At 49.6% G+C, this 19,218-nt stretch overlaps 1 protein-coding gene across 1 annotated transcript in view; it reads right to left on the reverse strand.

The window, feature by feature from the left end:
- LOC139233974 (formin-like protein 1) overlaps nt 1-19,218 on the reverse strand; it is a 279,898-nt gene that overhangs the window by 48,673 nt on the left and 212,007 nt on the right. Inside the window, exons 11-17 of the mRNA XM_070864712.1 lie at nt 17,709-17,783; nt 16,215-16,325; nt 14,884-15,033; nt 12,712-12,813; nt 9,920-10,157; nt 5,788-6,123; nt 2,101-2,225 (exon numbers count right to left, since the gene is read on the reverse strand). Of these exons, the coding sequence (XP_070720813.1) occupies nt 2,101-2,225; nt 5,788-6,123; nt 9,920-10,157; nt 12,712-12,813; nt 14,884-15,033; nt 16,215-16,325; nt 17,709-17,783 (1,137 nt within the window). The remainder of the gene's footprint in view (nt 1-2,100; nt 2,226-5,787; nt 6,124-9,919; nt 10,158-12,711; nt 12,814-14,883; nt 15,034-16,214; nt 16,326-17,708; nt 17,784-19,218) is intronic.

Raw genomic sequence — 19,218 nt, forward strand, 5'->3', positions numbered from 1 at the left:
CTGAGCCACAGAAGAAATTAAGACAGATGACCAAAAGCTTGGTTAAAGAGGTAGGTTTTAAGGAGCGTCTTAAAGGAGGAAAGAGAGGTAGACAGGTGGAGAGGTTTAAAAGGGAGTTACAGAGGTTAGGACCCAGGCAGCTGAAGGCACGGCCACCAATGGTTGAGCAGTTATAAGCAGGGATGTTCAAGAGGACAGAATTTGAGGAGCGCAGACATCTTGTGGTGTTGTAAGGCTGAAAAAGATTACAGAGATAGGGAGGGACAAGGCCATGGAATGATTTGTAAACAAGGATGAGAATTTTGAAATCGAGGCGTCGTTTAACCAGGAGCCAATCTAGGTCAGAAAGCACAGGGGTGATGGGTGATCGGGACTTAGTGCGCGTTAGTACATGGGCTGCTGAGTTTTGGATGACCTCAAGTTTACGTAGTGTAGAATGTGGGAGGCCAGCCAGGAGTGAGTTGGAGTAGTCAAGTCTGGAGGTAGCGAAGGCATGAATGAGGATTTCAGCAGCAGAAGAGCTGAGGCAGGGGCGGAGGCGGGCAATGTTACGGAGGTAGAAAAAGGCGGTTTTAGTTATTCTGCGGATATGTGGCTGGAAACTCATATCAGGGTCAAATAAGACACCTAGGTTGCGAACGGTCTTATTCACCCTCCGATTGATGTTAGGGAGAGGGATGGAGTCAGTTAGAGCCAGGAACGGAGAGGTGCTCATCAAGGACAAAGAGGCAGTCAGTGCCCGCTGGACCAAGACTCTGTCTTTGACGTGAGTGTCCTTGACTCCATCCTGCAGCATGCTACCCGCCACCACCTCATCACAATCCCAGCCCTGCATGAGGTTGAAAAGGCCATCTGACAACTGAAGAACAACAAGGCCTCAGGAGCAGATGGAATCGCCGCCGAAGCACTGAAGCATGGTGGAGAAGTACTCTTGGAGTGAATCATGACCTTATCTCTCTGATCTGGAAGAAAGAGAGCATGCCAGGGGATCTCAGAGATGCGGTAATCGTGACCACCTTCAAGAAAGGCGACAAATGCGATTGCGGTAATTACCTAGGAGTTTCTCTGTTGTCTGCCGCAGGGAAAATCATCGCAAGAATCCTCCTCAACCTTCTCCTCCCAGTGGCTGAAGAGCTCCTCCCAGAGTCGCAATGCGGATTCCGCCCACTAAGGGGCACAACGGACATGATCTTCACTGTGCGACAAGTCCAAGAAAAGTGTTGGGAGCAGCACCATCCTCTGTACATGGCCATTTGGGGGTGGGGGACAATTCACATCGTTTGCGCCTCCCGTTTGCACCCCTGTTTCTCACCGGGGTGGGGGTGCTACCGCTTCCCGCAACATTGTGTGGGAGTTAGCAGAGACGCAAACCGGCAGTGCCTGGCTCCCGCTGGTCGCACACCGTGCGCGGCGACCCCTTTTCACCCTGGACAGCAATTAGGCAGCGCCCCGTGAGGCCGTCACGTGCGATATTAGCGCCAGCCTCGTAGGTCGCGAACTGGGGCAAAAAGTAAAGGGGAGGTGCAGCCCCCATTGTTTTTTTTTAATTACCGTGTTACCAGGCCGGCCTTTCATCGCGTCTATGCCGCGATAGTGCAACCCCATACTCTGCATCAGTGCTGGACTGAGGCCACGGCGCTCCGCGTAGCGCTGGAAAATCTGCGTGGTTACTGCCACAGTCCCGCCCCCGAGCAGTAGTGGAGCGCCCAACATTGCTCTCCACTTCCTCCGGGGGGCGCTAACCCCAATTTCGCGGCCGGGATCGGATTTCCGCGCCTCGGTTACTGCCCCGAAATGGGGCGATACCGAATTTCGGCCCCTTTGTCTCATAAACAGGAATGAGATAAAAAAAACAGTCAAAGTGGTTTTCTGGTGATGTTGATCAAAACACGAACGTTGGCCAAGGACAATTCGCTGCTTATCTTTGAACAGTGTCGAGGGATTTCTACCTGAACGTTACGAAGGGCCGTGGTTTAACATTTGAACCACGGATAAGAGTTGTACCAACAGAGCCAAGCTGACAGCCCTCAAATTCTGCCACCCTGCCCGAGGAGGTGTAGAGATTACGATCCACTTTCTGTATTAGTGGCAGTGTCTCACCTGCAACAGCTTCTCGTCATCCAGCTCAGTGAAGACAGTTCCATCGATTTGATTGGGTTTCAGTGCCACCCAATTCAAGATTGGCATTCGGAACTTGGTTTTGATTGGCTGCTTTATCTTAAGAGCTGGCGGAACAGAAATAAAATGTAATGAGTCAGGTGGACAACCTCGGTCAATCAGATGTCACCGTGCATTCAGATCCCAACAACTCTGGTAATACTGTTATGTTCATTCATCATGCAGTAGCTTTTGCTAAATTGGAGGTAAATAGAAGATTTTTGATGAGAAAGGGCTAAAAATTACCACAAGAATAAGGTTGGCTTCATAATTCAGAAATGTAGATATCCTGAGGGTTACCTTACCTATCTATTTTCATTATATGTTCTGCTTAGGCAACTATTTTTTGTAGAAAGGTTATTTTGATGTGATTACTTTTCATAGCTGGGTGAAGGCCATTATTGGTAAGCAATCTGTGCAGTGGTTATTGTTCCTCGGCAGTATTTGTGTGGAAGAGGCTGGGGAAGGGTTGGGCCCAGATATTTATTTTGTTGGAGAAGTGACCCAGGACATACTTCACTCTTTTAAACAAGTTGCAATCTCTTGGAGTGTTGAAACTCTGTGCACCGCTCTCAGGTGAACTTCTTAACCTGCCTTCATTTTTTCATAAACTTATTTATATTTCCAATGGAGAAAAGATGTTAGCCCCCAAATTCCTGGGCCTGGAAAACACAGGAGAAATGCAAGCAGGGAGAGTGGCTTAACAGGGCCCCATAAAGTTCAGGCCCTATGACTAAAAACTCACCAGATCTTAGAGACTTCCTCATGACACCATAATTGGCTTCAACGATTTTAGTAGAAACATAAATCAAATGCCCCCTTTTGGCAAGGGCACTAGAACCCACAAATTAACAATTTAAACTTTAACGAAACCTTATATCAAATTAAACTTTGGTTGCCAGGGGTGATGATGCACTCCAGTCCCTCCAGTGCCCACCTCTCGCGGAAGGCCGCGAGCGTACTGGTGGACACCGCGTGCTCCATCTCCAGGGACACCCTGGCTCGAGCAACAGCTCTCATAATTGGCTGCAAGCCTTGTTATACTTGAGTGGACTAGCAGTGAAAATAGGATCGGAGTCTAGAAGATACTGTTAGTTTAACTAGCTGATGAACACTCAGGAATGCAACATTCCTCCGTCAGCTATTTTAGCGGAGGTGTTAACCCACTCAACACCGGCAGTACAGTGGCAACAGAGGAGTATCATGTGACTTTAGGGCTGTTTCTCTGATTAGCCGCACCTGGTGAAGAGTGGCACCCACAGGTAGTCATGGAAACATGGGCTCTTGCTGCTGAATTTTCCCTCCATTAATTTAAACTTTAAGCCACTGAAATATCACCGGCAGTGAGTTGTAAGCTAATAGTTCCACGTACAATCAGGGAACAATGGGGTTGAAATTGTGTTGAGTGCTTTTACTAAGGATGCATTAACAAAGAAAGAAAGACTTGGATTTATATAGCGCCTTTCACAACCACCGGACGTCTCAAAGCGCTTTACAGCCAGTGAAATACTTTTGGAGTGTAGTCACTGTTGTAATGTGGGAAACAGACTTGGTATGGAATCCTTTTTAACTGCCAGCTTCACAAAGGCAGAACCCCCTTTTACACTATAACAGGCAAAGGAATTTACAAGAGCAAAATACTGCAGATGCTGGAAATCTGAAATGAAAATAGAAGATGCTGGAAATACTCAGCAGATCAGGCAGCATCTGTGGCGAGTGCCTCAATCTTACTAAGCAACGTAACGATTGCATTCTTAGAGTTATTTTTCATGCTATTCCAGCGGAGGCTCAGTGTCTCAATCAAGGTAACAAAAACAGATGCTCTGGTCATTATCACATTGCTGTTTGTGGGAGCTTGCTGTGCGCAAATTGGCTGCCGTGCTTCCCACATTACAGTGACTACAATTAATTGGCTGAAAAGCGCTTTGGGATGTCCGGTGATCGTGAAAGACGCTATATAAATCAAAGTCTTTTTTTCTTTTCCCCCTGGAGTTAGAGATGGAGGCAAAGACCCCCATTTAAAGCTCCCCACCTGGTGGAAACCAGGCTGGGTGGGCAGTTATTGGAAGGAAGTCATGAAAGGCGCAATATAAATGCAAGTCTTTTGTTTTCTTTCTATTCCTGTTAGTTCTGTGCATTGAAAAGATCCTTTATAATTCTATCACTGACACCAATGACACATCAAAACCCATGAGTCATTTCATTAGTGACAGCCTTGAGAAGGTGTTTTGACACCAATTGGTAAGCATTGTTTAGTGCCAGTGTAGAATGGGGTGTAACGCGGGGTGTTTAAGCACTGTGCACTGTTGTCAGGTGACCTGAGCTCCAGGCGTGGTAATCTGGCTCCATTTATAATTAAACTTTGGTATCACACCACACGTTGGTGAACTGAACATTCTTACCCATATAAGGTGTGAGAAAGTTTCATGGCACCATGACATTGAGAACTACCAATAAACTCACCACCATTTCCTCTTGATGGATCTTTGAAAGCTGCCATTGAGGAGAGCGACTCTCAAGTTGAGACCTGAGGCCTACTCCTCTACCTTGCCGTGAGACGCTTTGAGCTCACAGAGGCCTGTCTGTGGCCCAGTGGAGATGGTAGGCTGTGTTCGGCATTGCTTTCCACTTTTTAAGCACCCACAGCAATTCAGGTCCAGGGAACCATCGAAGGGATAACATTTATCTCGTTTGTGCTGAAGATCATCCCCAGTGGCGGGAGTACCACAGGGCAGCAACATTGCCAAGTAAAAACACCATTACATTGAAGGCTGGGGTGGCGGGCGAGACAAGAGATATTACCGAGTGCAATAAGACCAAGTAGTATTCATGCTGAGAATTCTGCAGGTGTGACAGAGCATACAAGCACAGCAAACCAGAAGAAACACCAGGAGACTGAAAGATTCACCCCAGTGAAGCACATTCACACCCACAGCCATGCTGGAATAACTCTGGAACACATGCAGCTACCTAAAGGTATCACAAAAGCCCAACCAGTGCTGCACAACGATACCCACACCTTCAGTCCCTCACCCGATGTCAGAGTGACACAAGTTGCACCGGCCCACTGACTGTCCGTGCAAGATTCACTGAGTGGAATAGTGCAACTGGTTCACGAACGTCCTCGAGGGATGGAAACCTGCCGCCTTAACCTGATCTGGTTTGCACTCGAGTTCAGTCCGATACCAGGCGGTTGACCCTCCAACGTGGCCTAGCATGACCCTCCCTTTGTACAAACAATTGTTAAAATGGCAGCCCATTACCACCTTCTCGGGACAACATTGGATGGGAGACAGAGACCGGATTGAAATGGACAGAGGCCGCGCTAGTCGAGTGTCCCCTATTCCACCATACAGCAGTGCTCCTGCTCTATAACCATTAATAAATGGATCCGTGTGAAGCCCCTTTAAGAAGCTTTGCTCCCTCACGTGACTACTAGTGAAATTGGCGTAACTCTGTGAGATGGTTAACAGTGCAGGAACTAGGCTCACCCACCCAAACACCTCCGCATGTCCACGAAAGAAGCAACACCAACAGACGCAAAGCACAGTCACTTGTCAATCAATGCACTAGCACATGTGATCAGTATTCTGCCGAAGCGAACATCAGCAGCGATCTCATGACACTTACCTGTGGTGACCTTTGACGCTGCATTGAAGAAGGCAGCTGGGGCTCCTGGTGGGGGTGGGGGTGGGGGTGCTCCTGGTGGGGGAGGGGGTGGAGGAGGAGGAGGCATACCAGCACCTGGGGGTCCAGGGGGTGGGGGTGGGGGAGGTGGAGGTGGTGGTATACCTGCTGGTGGGCCAGTCCCAGTCCCAGTCTCTGCTACGGTGGGAGGTGGAGGAGGGGGTGGTGGGATAGTGACACTCTCTGCTGATGAGGGCAGTGGTGGAGGTGGAGGGGGTTCTGCTCTGGGGCTGGTAACTTCAGCAACATCTCCAGGGGCAGCTGGTGCTGGAGAAGCATCTGTCAGAGAAAGCAGAGAGACAAAAGTTAATTTACAAGCCTTAAATATCTGCAACGCAGTTTCCTGAGGCTTAACAACTGAGCATTTCCTGTCTTGCTGCACTGTCGGAGGTGCCGTCCTTCGGATGAGACGTTAAACCGAGGCCCCGTCTGCTCTCTCAGGTGGATGGAAAAGATCCCGTGGCACTATCTCGAAGAAGAGCAGGGGCGTTATCCCCGGTGTCCAGGCCAATATTTATCCCTCAATCCACATAACAAAAACAGATTATCTGGTCATTATCACATTGCTGTTTGTGGGAGCTTGCTGTGCGCAAATTGGCGTTTCCTACATTACAACAGTGACTACACTCCAAAATGTACTCCATTGGCTGTGAAGCACTTTGGGACGTCCGGTGGTCGTGAAAGGCGCGATATAAATCTAAGTATTTCTTTTCTCCCTGGAGTTGTAGATGGAGGCAAAGACCCCCATTTTAAGGCTCCCCGCCTGGCGGAAACCGGTCTGGGTGGGCACTTAAATGAAGGAAGTCACTTACCCACCCTCTGATCCCGCTGTCTTCCTGCCGTGTCTCCATGGTAACCTGCTCTTTTGAGCAGGCGAGCGAGACACACGCAGTAAGGCAGCGGGGTCCTTCTTTAATTATACAGATCGGGTCCCCTCACCTCGATTGGCCCACAGCTGACTGTCGGAGCCGTTCCCATTGGTCCCCGCCCGGCCCAGCCTCCTGCCGCCCAATTCCCACTGCTGCCCGCAACACCTTGGGGGAGAAATCGGGCCGGTTAGCGCCCCTGGGAAGGGTTGGAACAGGGTCGCTAAAGGGGTTGGAGCCGGGAGCGCCGGCATTCGCTGAGCAGTACCGCCCGTGAGCACCGGCTTCGACAGCGATGCGATATTTGCCTGGAGGTGCACCTGTAGCGCCCCGTTGTGAGACCGCCGGAGAAAGTCCTGGGGCGCTACGGGAAGGATTGATTGAAAAAGGTCAGTGGAATTGATATTTCTTTGGAGTTTTTTTGCGAGTACTCTATCGGGAATGTATTTTGTGCTGATTTTATTTTTTGCAGGGAGGCCTTTCTTCGGGTGCTCTGAGGCCGGCTCTTTAGCAACGGATTTCCAGTTGTTCACCCTGCCTAGCGCTCTGAGAGAGGTGTGGAATCCCTCCCTTAGCCCTCCACTCCACTCTCAGGGCACAGCAACCAATTTTTTTGGCTGCCGTCGCAAACCATTTTCCGGTGCAAAATTTACCGTCCCGTCTCCATGAGCGCCCTAAAAAGCCTCCAACCGAACTCCCATCCCCAGGGGTTTACTGTTGGGCAAAGCACCAGGGCCTCATGGGTAGAGGCGAGAAGACCATGTCTTATCTTTTACAATAGATGGCACTGGATGCTTCAAATGACAAATCCCAACAATACTTTTGTATTAAGAGTCAATGGAATGGGAAGAACTGGTTCATTTTTTTCTGAAAGAGTTCCACAAACACGGAGCTAGGGGGTAATATATTAGCATGGATAGAGAATTGGCTGACTATCAGAAAGTTGGGATAAATGGTTGATTTTCTGGTTGGCAATCAGTAACCAGTGGGGTTTACAATCTATATCAACTATTTACAATCTATATTAACGACTTGGAAGAAGGGACTGAGTGTAACGTAGCCAAGTTTGCTGATGATACAAAGATGGGAGGAAAAGCAATTTGTGAGGAAGACATAAAAATCTGCAAAAGGACATAGACAGGCTAAGTGAGTGGGCAAAAATTTGGCAGATGGAGTATAAGGTTGGAAAGTGTGAAAATGTACTTTGGCAGAAAAAAAAAATCGAAGAACAAGTTATTATTTAAATGGAGAAAAATTGCAAAGTGCTGCAGTACAGCGGGACCTGGGGGTACTTGTGCATGAAACACAAAAGGTTAGTATGCAGGTACAGCAAGTGATCAGGAAGGCCAATGGAATCTTGGCCTTTATTGCAAAGGGGATGGAGTATAAAAGCTACAGTTATACAGGGTATTGGTGAGGCCACACCTAGAACACTGCAAACAGTTTTGGTTTCCATATTTAAGGAAGGATATACTTGCTTTGGAAGCGGTTCAGATAAGGTTCACTAGATTGATTCCGGAGATGAGGGGGTTGACTTATGAGGAAAGGTTGGGTAGGTTGGGACTCTACTGATTGGAATTCAGAAGAATGAGAGGTGATCTTATCAAAAAGCATAAGATTATGAGGGGGCTTGACAAGCTGGATGCAGAGAGGATGTTTCCACTGATGGGGGAGACTAGAACTAGAGGGCATGATCTTAGAATAAGGCACCGCCCATTTAAAACTGAGAAGAGGAGGAATTTCTTCTCTCAGAGGGTTGTAAATCTATGGAATTCGCTGCCTCAGAGAGCTGTGGAAGCTGGGACATTAAATAAATTTAAGACAGAGCGACACAGTTTCTGTACCGATAAAGGAATAAGGGGTTATGGGGAGCGGGCAGGGAAATGGACCCAAGTCCATGATCGGATCAGCCATGAACGTATTAAATGGCGGAGCAGGCTCAAGGGGTCATATGGCCTACTCCTGCTTCTATTTGTTATGTTCTTATGTAGAAGCTGGATCTGTGGAGGGAGGGGTTGTTACAGGTCATCACAACATTCAATAAATGCAGGGAAGTAGAAGTCTTATAAACACAGACTACTTTAGCCTACTACTGGTTTACATGAGGTTCTCAATGTTTAGCGAAAGATTATTTAGCCTGTAATTAGTTTTTGGTCAGCTGGGTGTCTAAAGATCCCCAAAGCAAGTTACTGCGAAATGCACAGAGGTAGAGTTCCTTTTGAGTTGATGTGGTGCAAGTTCTCTCCCCTTATGGTCGCAACCCACTTGGGTAAGACCAGAGCCCAATTCGTCCAATCTCATCTTATGTGGGCCTCATTCATTTTATAACTTGTCCTCTAGTTCTGCACTCCAAATTAAAAAATCTGCTTCGGGGAATTCAGAAGGAACTTCTTTCCCCAGAGAGTGGTGAGAATGTGGAACTCGCTACCACAGGGAGTGGTTCAGGCGAATCGTATCGATGCATTTAAGGGAGACCAGATAAGCATATGAGGGAGAAGGGAATAGATGAGGAAAGACAGGAGGAGGCTCGAGTGGAGCACAAACTGCGGCATGGATTCGTTGGGCCGAATGGCCTGTTTCTGTGTCGTATATCCTGTGTGTTATCCATTCCTGTCAACCTGCTCAAAAAAAACTGTTTCATGACCCTTCTTTTCTCCAATGAGAACAATGTCAGTCCCTTATCGCAAACTTTATCAGCGGAAAATTGATTCTGGAAGGACGAGGTCAATGGGCCTTCTTCATCTGAACCTATCTTAAGTGCAACATTTCCTCTAAATTCTGATCTTGGTTCGCAGGAGCTCACAGCAGCCTACGGCCGGTATCTGTGCAAACAACGAGTGAGCGGTCTGCGCAGTGCCATCCAGATAGCTGCACGACTGTGCACCAGGGCGTCTCAGAGGGAAGCTGTAGTGCTTAACTCACAAACCCTCAGAGGGACACTGCTGGGATGCTTAACTCACAAACCCTCAGAGGGACACTGCTGGGATGCTTAACTCACAAACCCTCAGAGGGACACTGCTGGGATGCTTAACTCACAAACCCTCAGAGGGACACTGCTGGGATGCTTAACTCACAAACCCTCGAGAACACTGTTGTAGTGCTTAACTCACAAACCCTCGGGAACACTGTTGTAGTGCTTAACTCACAAACCCTCAGAGGGACATGTTCTAACGAGGGAGCAGGGTCGGGTGGAAGGTTTGAGGGTGTACCTTTGCTGGCTTCGTGCCTGGGTGCCGGTGATGTGGCTGCCATCTCCTGTCTCACTACAATGGGGATGATTTGTATGTCGAGGTCTCCGTTGCCCCTGTGCAGGATTTGAATCAGCCCCTGTTGCTCCAGTTGGCAGAGTTTCTGTTCCAAGGACGTGTGTTGTTGGACCAGTCTGTCTCGGTCTGTGATCTGTGCCTGCACGGACTGCAGCTTTGCCGCAGATTCACTGAACATCTCCTGTCGGGTAGAAAACCTCATCGTCAAAGCCAAGTTCACCTCCTGTCCACAAACCGCAACAAGATTCAGGGCTCGAAACTCTGTTTCTAACGCCACCCGTTCCTGACCGCCGGAGAAATGTCATTGGGCGGCGGGGGCGGTACCAAGAAGTACCGCCGCGCGCTCTCCCGCCGCCCATGTGGTGATGTCATCGAACATGTGTCTGCGACATTAGGTAGGTTCGGCGGCCTTACCGGCTGGCGTTCGTACAGCCTGGAAACGCTGTCAGTACATCGGGGATCCTGGTATCGTCCAGAGATCAAAGTAAGTTGCTAACTTACATTTTTTTTCAGCATTTCTGTATTAATGGCACCGGTGAGGAAGTGTGGCTGTGGGCCGCAAAAACTTTTGGAAACTTTTTTTTTCTAGTTTTTTCAACTCGCCTGCCGGCAGCCTACGGTCGGTAAATTCGGTCGACCTCCTGAGTTGCCCCTCTGTTAGCACCTGAGGCTGAGTGTGCAACGCCACCTTTAGCATCGTTCTCTCATCTTTGGGAGGCAAAACTGAATTTGGCAGTAAAATCATGCTGGTAAAATCACCCTTCAGACGGTGTCACCACCTCCAAAACGGCAGGACCGAATTTCGACCCCTCAACTTTTAAAAACAGCAGCAAGACTGATGAGAATCCCACTGGGCGGGGGAGGGGGGAGGGGAAAGTGTCCAGAACATCAATTTTTAAAATTTAGAAAGACGGGCATCTGCCGGCTCAATTGGGAAATGCCCCGCACGGTGTGGTACTACACCAAACGGACACAATGGTCCCAGGTTCAATTCACAGTCTGCGCGGAGCGATCTGATCTCACCGGGCACCAATTGGGCACAGTGCTTGTCCTCAACACTCAGGTCCATCTTTACCTGCTGTCACTTTGCTCTGGCTTGCAGTTCCTGTGATCCGGGAAGGGGCAGTTTTACACTTTGAGCCTTGGGCCCTGCTTTTCAGTGGTTTGGGGTGGGGGGCGAGGGGGGCAAAGGGGTAAAGGGGGGCAGGATCATTGCACTCAAGTCCCAGAGCGGGCGATGAACCCGGGGAGTTCGGTTCTCGGGGGTCTAGACAATCTCAACGGCCAGACCTCATTTACATAAAGGTTCCTGGAGCCCCGCCCAAAGCCGTCCAGAATGCCATGGGAATGGTCCCGGACAGTCGGGGTGGGGGGGAAAGAGTGCTGGGGAGGGGGTGGGTGAGGGGGGTGGGGCACTCAGGTCACGATAGTCTGAGGCAAGGGATGGCCATGATTTCATTGTGAGCCCCACAGGAGCACTCCTGGTCCCCAGGAAAGCATGAAATTAAATGTAATAACTTCCCAGCAGGCCTGGCCTAAGGGCAAAACCGTCCCTGCTCACCCGCCTCCTTCCTGCCGATGACCCACTCGGCTGCTCGAACGGGCCACGGTGGGACGGCAGCGGGATCAGAGGGGGAGTAAGTGACTGCCCTCATTTTAACCATCCTAGAGCCTGGGAGCGGGGAGGGGGAGGTTAAAATCACGGCTCTGTTGTGAAATCTTGAGCTTTGGTCCTGTTCACTGCTGCCCACCCCCCAACCTCCCCCACTCTGTTCCAGCGCGGACCGCAGACCCATAGGGGGTCCAAACTGCCCCTTTTTTGTGATGCCCGTTAGCAGCTCCGGGGGGGGGATGTGGCTGGCACACTTCCGCCAAGTGGTGTGGGAGTTAGCGAAGGCACAGACACGTTAACGGCGCGCCCAGTAGCAGCATCATCTCCGTGTGCGCTGACCCCTGACCCCTCAGTGCAACGCACCGACTCCTCACCGCCCCGTGGCGGATATCGCCCTGCGACCTGCGAGCGGGTGTCAGCGCCAGCCTCGCTGGTCACGAACTGGGCCGACCTCCGCTCCCAGGGGCGGAACTTAAAGGTGGGGGGGGGGGGGGGAGTCGGGTGCGTCCCACGCCGCCATCTTACCTGTTTGGCCGACTCACCAGTCGGTCCTTTCTTTCCTTCTCTGGCGTGGTGCGGGCCGCCATCGTGCAGCCCGGCACTCCGCTTTGGGTGATGGGCTGTTGCCATGGCACCACGCCGCCCTGATGGCCCAGTGGAGGCCACCAGAGGCCCGGCAGTGCGCGCAGCGGCCTTCCCCTTTGAGTGAAAGGGAGGGGCGTTAATACGAGTCAGCACTGCGCGCAGCATCCGTGTAGCGTGACGAATGCCAGCCTAGTATCACACCAGAACCCGCCCCATCAGGAAGTGCAGCGTGCAAGATTGTGCTCCACTTCCTGTGAGGGGGCGGTAACCGCAATTTCACGGCTGGGCTGGGCACAGGAAGTCCCGCCCCGAGCCGGTTACCGCCCCAAATCGAGGCCTTAGTCTCCTGCACACTTTCCCAGTCATTGGCCCTGGTTTGCTTTTAAGGCCTCTGCTCCGACCTTTCACCTCGGCCTGACCCCTATTTCAGGCTGTGCTCAACAAAAGGTGGCAGCCACATTCAGTGGGCTCACCGCGCTCAAATGCTGCAGTGCCACTGCTCACAGCCCCAGTCTCACACACATGCACGCACGCTCACCTTGAGGCCTTCCACCTCTTTATGGGACTGTATCAGCTGCTTCTCCAGCTCGGCGATCTTCATCATAGAGTCATTCTCAGCCTCCTGGAGTTTTTCCGTCAGCTGAACAAAGAAAAGCGCACAAGACAGAAATTAAATACAAATAGAGAAACAAAGTCCCGGATCCCAAAATTGTTCAGATGTCATTCGACGATTTAATAGCCCCCTCAGTCATCCACCTGCCTTCTCCGCACTCGATGAGATTCCAGGAAAGCGAACAGCCCACAATTATTCCACACCTGATCGGGAACGCACTGCCTGAAAGGGCGGCGGAAGCAGATTCAATAGTAACTTATAAAAGGGGAATTGGATATATACTTCAAAAGGAAGAATTTGCAGTGTTACGGGGAAAGAGAGAGGAGTGGGACTAATTGGATCGCTCTTTCAAAGAGCCGGCACAGGCACAATGGGCTGAATGGCCTCCTTCTGTGCTCCATGATTCCATAATTGATTCTACCACACACCTCCCACAAGCAAAACAGTTCAGGAGCTTCCTTATCCCACTGTCCTCCAGCTGGGAAAAAGGTCCAACCGGTTTGCAAATGTTTCAATGAGCTTCCTTCTTCACTCAGAGGGTTGTGAATCTTTGGAATTCTCCAGCCCAAAGGCTATGGATGCTGAATCGTTGAGTGTATTCAAGGCTGAGATGGATAGATTTTTGGACTCTCGGGGAATCAAGGGACATGGAGATCGGGCGGGATAGTGGATTTGAGATCGAAGATCAGCCATGATCTTATTGAATGGCGGATAAGGCTCGAGGGGCCGTATGGCCTACTCTGGCGGCTCCAATTCTTATGTTCCAGCCCACCCAAGCCACAGGGCCTGAAATACTTCACGTATTCCATAACTGCGGCACGAGATTGACAGAAACCCAGAGTAAACACCAGGGGGTAATTTTACAACCTTCGAGGGTGGGCTGGTGGGGGTAGAGGAGGGTGGGCAATTAAAATTAAGAGTGGGTTTAGGGAGGGACTTCCAGAGCTTAGGGCCTAGGCCGTGCTTTCCCATTCCTCCTGCCAGTTGAGGGAACGAGGGAAGAGATCACTAACTGCTCTGTATCAGCTCCGAGATAGAACGAAGGCTCAACGATTGCTGTCCAGAAGTAGCGTTCTCTGTGGTATGTGACTGTCAACATGTACATCATGCTGAGATTTACATCGTCAACAAGCGGTCAATGTGAAGTAAATATCTTGACTGCTATTGGGGCTTTTCTGATACCTGTTCACATTGCAATAAATGGAATTGGGTCCATGACAGGACTGGCTCATTTGGCACTCGATGCGTCCCATTCACACTGTGGAGCCGATTCAACAACACCAGATCAACAAGTACACATGCCGTTCCTGAGGAGCCGCGTTGCTACCTTGACCGGTCTGGTTGTGGACTTGCGTTGATGTTGGGGGAAGGCCTGTGACAGACCGGTAATGGTCAAAGGCTGTCGCTGACCTTCAACGATATACTTGCCATAGAGAGAGTGCAGTGAAGGTTCACCAGACTGATTCCTGGGATGGCAGGACTGTCGTATGAGGAGAGATTGGGCCAACTAGGCCTGTATTTACTAGAGTTCAGAAGAATGAGAGGGGGTCTCATTGAAATGTACAAAATTCTGACTGGGTTGGATAGACTGGATGTGGGGAGGATGTGTCCCCTGGCTGGGAAGTTTATAACAAGGGGTCACAGTCTCAGGATACGGAGTAGGAAATTTAGGACCGAGATGAGGAGAATTTTTTTCACTCAGAGGGTGGTGAACCTGTGGAATTCTCTGCCACAGAAGGCTGTGGAGGCCAAGTCACTGAATATATTTAAGAGGGAGATAGATAGATTTCTAGAAACAAAGGGCATCAAAGGATATGGGGAAAAAGCGGGAACATGGTATTGAGATAGAGGATCAGCCATGATCCATGGCGGTGCAGGCTCGAAGGGCCGAATGGCCTACTACTGCTCCTATTTTCTATGTTTCTATGTTTCACTGGTAGACAAACAGAATCAAAATGGTGGAACGGCACCCAAAAACCACTGGAAGCAGACCATTCCTGTCCAGTAGTCTCCCTCTGGACATAACTTGTGAGGATGGTGTCTGGGGGCGTGTACAAGTCACATTGTGTGCCTCCCCTCAGACACAACATGCGGTACCTGCGTTACTTGTTCCTGTAGCTCTTCGACATGTTCCAGCACCGCATTCTTGGTCTCTGCATCCTCCAACAGCGCACCGACATCAAATACATTATCCAGATAGGCCTGGATCTGCACCTGCAGCCTCTCGCTTTCTGATGACTTCAGTTTCTGCAAATTATTCAATACGTTATTTGCACTGGATGTCCCACACAAACAGGAAACAAAAGGGTTGGTATGCGGGTTAGTGCCGCTCAGGCACAAACGTTCCCATGGGCTTGTACCGAGCTCCTTCCTGTGCTATTTTAACCCTGGGAAACACTTGCGCTAAAACGGTTCAGAAAGGAATTTTACACAAGGTATAACTGCACTGGAGAGGGTACAGAGGACAGTTACGAGAATGTTGCCTGGACTGGAGAATTTTAGCCATGAGCAAAGACTGGATTGGCTGGGGTTGTTTTCTTTGGAGGAGGCTGAGGGGAGACTTTATTGAGGTGTATAAAATTATGAGGGGCCTGGATAGAGTGGATAGGAAGGACCTGTTTCCCTTGGCAGGTCAACAATCAGGGGGCATAGATTTAAAGTAATTGATAGGAGGTTTAGAGGGGTTTTGAGGGGAAATTCTTTCATCCAGAGGGTGATGGAGGTCTGGAACTCACTGCCTGAAAGAGCAGTAGAGGCAAAAACCCTCATAGTATTTAAAAAGTATTACAGGGCCAAGGACCTAGAGCTGGAAAATTGGATTAGGCTAGATAGCATTTGGTCGGCCGGTGCGGACACGATGGACAGAAATGGCCTCCTTCCGTGCTGTAAATTTCTATGATCCATTAAGCATTTGGACAAGAAGAGCGCCGACCATAATTTCTACCCCCGGGAGCAGGACAATAGGAATTCTGGGCTACAAAGCCTATGTAGCCTTTCGTATCGGAATCATCGAGCTATGAGCTACAAGGAAAAAATACTCGGATTGGAGTTTTCTATTGAACTATCTTCTTACACATTCCCTGGGTAGGCATCAAAGTACTAAAAATAGGTTCAAAAGGCAAGTGGATGAATTTCCAGAAAACAAAGGAGATTATAGGGGGTAGGTGGGTTTAAGGTTAATCAGAAAAGTTCAGGCTTATTAGGCCTAAATAGCTGGTTCCTGTTCTTAAAAAGCCCTGTGTGTTTTTATGGTCAGCTGGGTGTGCAGATTCAGTGACCTTTATCCAATGGGGACAGGTAGTATTGGTGGCTGTGTAATCCCTATCGCTTGTGAACTAAGGAAGTTAGACGTGCTATTCGCAGACGGGCGAGAGTTTTACTATACCGCTCTTGACAATATCTTCAGTCGTCATTTTGTGCTTTCTTACCTTAAGATACTCATCCAGTCCCAGCATGGTGAAGTCAAACTGCAGATGCACCCGGAAGTTCATGTCCTCAACAGAATGTACCACGATGTTAATGAACTGCATACAGGCAACCTAGGGCAAGAGAGAGGGCAGGGGCAGTCACGATACTGGGATTATAATCCATACAGGCAACCTAGAGAGAGAGGGCAGGGGCAGTCACGATACTGGGATTATAATCCATATGGTCAACCGAGAGAGAGAGGGCTGGGGCAGTCACGATACTGGGATTCGGAGTTTAGAAGAATGAGAGGTGATCTTATTAAAATGTATAAGATCATGAGGGGGCTTGACAGGGTAGATGCAGAGAGGATGTTTCACCTCCTCGGGGAATCTAGAACTAGGGGGCATAGTTTCAGAATAAGAGGTCGGCCATTTAAAACAGAGATGAGGAGGAATTTCTTCTCCCAGAAGGTCGTGAATCTTTCGAATTCTCTGCCCCAGAGAGCTGTGGATGCTGGGTCATTGAATATATTTAAGGTGGAAATAAACAGATTTTTGAACGATAAGGGAGTCAAGGGTTATGGGGAGCAGGCAGGGAAGTGGAGTTGAGGCCAAGGTCAGATCAGCCATGATCTCATTGGATGGCTGAGCAAGCTCGAGGGGCCATAAGGCCTACTCCTGCTCCTATGTCTTATGTTCTTATGATAAACCCCATGAAGTTAGTGCTGATGCGAGAGGCCACTGCATCAAAAGCATTTCCAGGAAGCAAGCAAGTAAAGATAAAGGCCAAGGTTACTCTTCCGAGACTTTATATTTAAACTAAAACACGTCGCAGGCTGTACATAGTGCATGCCGTGGCCGGTTCACGGTACAACCATGAACTGAAACAACATGAGCTGGACAAGATGGCCCCTGATGCTGCGGTATCTGCTCTCCCGAGTGACTGTGCCCCAGTGAGCTAATCTCGGACCATAATGTGAGGCTGGCTCATTTAACCATTGTTGCCGGGCCTAAGGGCCCATGATAGGCCTGAGGGCCTATGATAGGCCTCTGACTGCCTGTAAAGCACCACCAAATTGTTTGGTTACAAATACCCCGAGAGCATAAGGTGTCTTTCGGGAAAAACTGGCCAGTGGAGGCCAAGTGAGTGAAGACTGGGCAACCCTATTGCTTAGGGAGGATCATGCAAGAGGACAATTAAAATGGCCTCCTCGTCAGCAGGCTGATCAGGTGTTCCTGTTGCATTATGGGGCTTTGGCTTCATTTCACTAAAAGTCAGGTGGCTTCAAGTGGATCTTGAGCAGTGTCAACGTGCAGGCCCCTGGTGCGCTAGGGTCTGTCAGCCGCACTGCACTGCGCTGGGCACATCAGGTGCAGGGTGGGCCTCAACGTTCGATAATATAGACCGTGGAATACGGGCCGCTACAAGTCACTGATGAGCCCTCTCCTGGGATAAATTCGCAGAACCAGCAGCTTGTACTGTGGCGGAGAAGCTCCCAGCCCAATCTCGCATACCATGAAGTCGATACTGCTGTCCTCATTCCGGAAATATTCCATCAGTTTTTCAAAGCGCACTTTCTCCCCGCAGACCTAGAGGAACACAGCGACAGTCAGCACATCCTTCTCTTTACTGCAATTGTCCCCTCACTAATGAACATGGTCAAACATTCGCACCTTGTAGGCATGGTATACAATTGCCCCGGTTATATAGATAAAGGGGAGATGAGAAGAATATTTTTTATGCAGCAAGTTGTTACATTCTGGAATGCCCTCCCTGATAGGGCGGTAGAAGCAGATTCAGTAACTTTCAAAAAGGAATTGGAAAATACTTGAAGGGGAGAAAATTGCAGGGCAATGGGGGAAGAGTGGGGGGGGGGGGGGGGGAGGGGGGTACTAATTGGATAGCTGTTTCTAAGAGCATAGACACGATGGGCCGAATGGCCTCCTCTGTGCTGTAAGATTCCATACCCTGGAATGAGTAATAGCCATTTGGCCCATCAAGCTGGATCCTGCCAGAGTCCATGGAAGAAATCCCCAAACACAGACCCCTCGTCCCCTCCATCCATGGTCTCGATAAGAACTTGATGAGCTTCCAGTTATATGTATATAGGGCCTTATCTCATCCTCAGGATTTTCCAAAGCACTTTGCAGCCAATCAATTATTCTTGAAGTGCAGTCACTATTGGTTATATAGGTAAAAGTGGCAACCAATGTGCGTACAGCACGATCCCACAAACAGCATACTCTCCACCATAACCAAACACATCTACTGATACCGCCATACCCCGCAATCCTCGGGATACGGGCATCGCTAGCAAGGCCGGCATTTATTGAGGGCAAGATCAGAGATTGAGTCTTCTCATGCCAACTTATCCAGCTCCCGGTGGTTGGTCACAGTGAGAGACAGGCAGAGGCCTCCTCGCCTCCTCGCTCTGGCACACAGGGACAGCGCACAAATGGCAGGGACATAAATAATTTGCGCAAAAGGGGGAACAAATACAAAGAGAAGGTTAAATGAATGAAACTGTTCAACTAGACAGTTGTATGTACGGTGTGAGTGAGTGGGGGGTTTGGTGATTGGTTCAACTCTTGAGCTGAAAGCGTGCGGAAGGTATTTTAGCTCTCTGCGGCTTTATATCCACCTGCGTCACACCAGAACAGGAACTGAGAGCATCGCTTAAAGCAGAAGTGAAAAGACTGGTTGTGAGCTGGAAGTGGAAGAATGCAACACACTCTGAACGCCCCTTTCTTTATTTCTATTTAGGGTCAGCTGTGGATCAGTGGGTAGCACACTCAACTCCGAGTCAGAGGGTTGTGGGTTCAAGTACCACTCTAGACACTTGAGCACAAAATTCTAGACACGGACACTCCAGTGCAGTGCTGAGGGAGTGCCGCACTGGCAGAGGTGCCATCTTTCGGACGAGATGTTAAACTGAGGTCCTGTCTGCTCTCTCAGGAGGACGTAAAAGATCCCATTGCACTATTTCGAAGAAGAGCAGGGGAGTTATCCCCGGTGTCCTGGCCA

The sequence above is a fragment of the Pristiophorus japonicus genome, chromosome 21 (genome assembly GCF_044704955.1).
Source record: "Pristiophorus japonicus isolate sPriJap1 chromosome 21, sPriJap1.hap1, whole genome shotgun sequence".
Lineage (NCBI taxonomy): Eukaryota > Metazoa > Chordata > Chondrichthyes > Pristiophoridae > Pristiophorus > Pristiophorus japonicus.